We start from the raw sequence: 2,086 nt of genomic DNA, 5'->3' as shown, positions 1-2,086 counted from the left end.
CCCTTGGAACGTCATCGCATGTCCACTAATTGTATCTTTAGCCCAGCAGAAGCAGAAGCAGTCGCGCCGTCAATTGTCTCTCACTGCCTGTTGCTGTCTACCCCTCCTCTCTCTTTCTCTCTCTTTCTCTCTTAAAACAATGCAGTTGTGGTAAAGCTAATAGATTTATCATGAATCGTTTCACAGTCCGTTAACGTCATTCTGTCGCTCTATTGTCTTCCAGGTGTCTGTGGCGACACTTTCAGCTGCGGCAGCGACAGCGGCTTCTCCCTCTCTCTCTCTCTTAGCATTTGCACTTTGATTTGCACTTGAACATCGAGAAGCGTCGATACTAATAAAAGCATGGCACTTAATTAATGATCAGCATTGACTGGATAATCTATACATCGGAGGAGATATTCTTTCACGGCTTTCGCAGATGCTTTTCTTTATTTTAAACACAAAAAAAAGTTTAAAAAAAATATAGTTTAAACATCCGAGTGCTGCCTGATCCAGTCGTTGAAATAGTAGACCCTGGCATAGCCATCGGGATAGGTGCTGCCACATCCACCGACCACAAAGCCAGCAACGCCCACAACCTGATTGTTGTAGACGGCGGGGCCACCAGAGTCGCCATTGCAGGCACCGTTATCGGCCTCGTGCAAGAGGCAGAGCTCGCTCTCCACGCCAAAATCGATGAGTTCTCCGCACTTCTCGACGGTAATTGACTTGAGGGTGTTGTACTGCAGGTAGCGGGGAAGATCTCCCTGGTGCTTGAGTAGACCCCAGCCCGAAATGATGATATCGGCATCGGCTGGCGTATTGGCCGTGGGCAGATCGATAGCCTTGATGCTGTTTGAGTAGAAGAGCGGTGACTCCAGTCGGAGTAAGGCCACGTCGTTGAGGAACTTGCCGTAGTTCTCATGAACAATGACCTCCACGACCTGGATCAGGACGCCGCCACTGAAGCGATCGTTGCTGCCCGCGCGGATCGTGAAGCGGCTGGCGGCGATAGGTGCATGGAAACCATTCTCGTCCGCATCGTTCGTCACGCAATGGGCAGCGGTCAGGATGTAGTTGCGCGACAGGATGGAGCCCCCGCAGCTGTGGGAGCCGCCGTTACGCAGCGACACCTGATGCGGAAACTGGCCGAGGGCGGCATCCTCTCCGCCCACCACACGGCCATTGATCCAACCGGGTGCAGACTGGGCTGCTGGCAGCAGGCAGCAGCCAACAACGACGGCGATGGCCAGAGCCAAACTATTAGCGAATCGAGGCGTTACCATGTTGTCTCGCAGCACCAAACTTGGGCCGGGCCCAACAGGGGTACCCCCTTATATAGGGTATCACTAATCCCTAATATGTAATTATTTATGGTTGTGCCCCACTCGAGTGGAACTATCAATAGTGGACAAGCGGCAATCTTATCTCTCACCCGAGATTTATACTGGAGCGTCGTCCCGTAATCTTTTCGACTGTCAGCGAACCGATTTTATATCAAGGCTAATTTTTTTACAACTTCTGGGCATATTTTTTGTTGGGGAATATTTCTTGGTGTGGAGTACGGGGAAACTTGCCTTAATTGGCGTTGCCAGATTTATTTAGTAAGAGGTATTTTAATCTGCTTCTCTAGTTACAGTGCGTCAGTGAAGTTAGCACACACACGCCAGGCGTTTTTGTACCCACTGAATGCAATTCGAGGCTAAGTCAGATTTTGGTCTATTTGATCTAATTAAAATAATTTATACATACATATTTGACTCTGCCTCTGTTTGGAAAGGATTTTGGCATGCATAATGTTTGTCTTTCGCTCATACGTCGAAAAAAAACACCGCTTACCTTTGAATGAGAGACTCCCATTATCATTATGCCATCATTCATTCTGCATTCTCTACCCATAACCCATAACCCATTTTCTACTTTCTATATTTCACATGCGTATTTCACTCTAAATTTGCCAATTATGCGCATTGTTTGAGCGTGACCCGAATATGCACACGCACACTGAAACGGATTTATCTCTATATATGTATGTATGTACATGCATTAAGATCTGTGTATTTGTTTGTGTGTGTGAAAGAAGAGTAGAGTACATTGCACTATGGGG

The 2,086-nt window shown here is 47.7% G+C and overlaps 1 protein-coding gene across 1 annotated transcript; it reads right to left on the bottom strand.

Annotated features, from left to right (window-relative positions):
- Window positions 1–398: 398 nt before the first annotated feature.
- LOC117902763 (serine protease SP24D-like) lies at window positions 399–1,281 on the bottom strand. The gene has a single exon (XM_034814359.1). The coding sequence runs from the start codon at window positions 1,263–1,265 to the stop codon at window positions 468–470; it is 798 nt and encodes a 265-aa protein (XP_034670250.1). The 5' UTR covers window positions 1,266–1,281; the 3' UTR covers window positions 399–467.
- Window positions 1,282–2,086: the final 805 nt, after the last annotated feature.

This window comes from Drosophila subobscura, chromosome A, assembly GCF_008121235.1.
Source record: "Drosophila subobscura isolate 14011-0131.10 chromosome A, UCBerk_Dsub_1.0, whole genome shotgun sequence".
Classification (NCBI taxonomy): domain Eukaryota; kingdom Metazoa; phylum Arthropoda; class Insecta; order Diptera; family Drosophilidae; genus Drosophila; species Drosophila subobscura.
Note: the sequence above shows the minus strand (reverse complement) of the source record. Positions and strands in the feature narration are given on the sequence as shown.

Bases quoted from the DNA above. Each gene is read 5' to 3' on its own strand.
- LOC117902763 (XM_034814359.1), bottom strand. From the start codon at position 1,265: ATGGTAACGCCTCGATTCGCTAATAGTTTGGCTCTGGCCATCGCCGTC.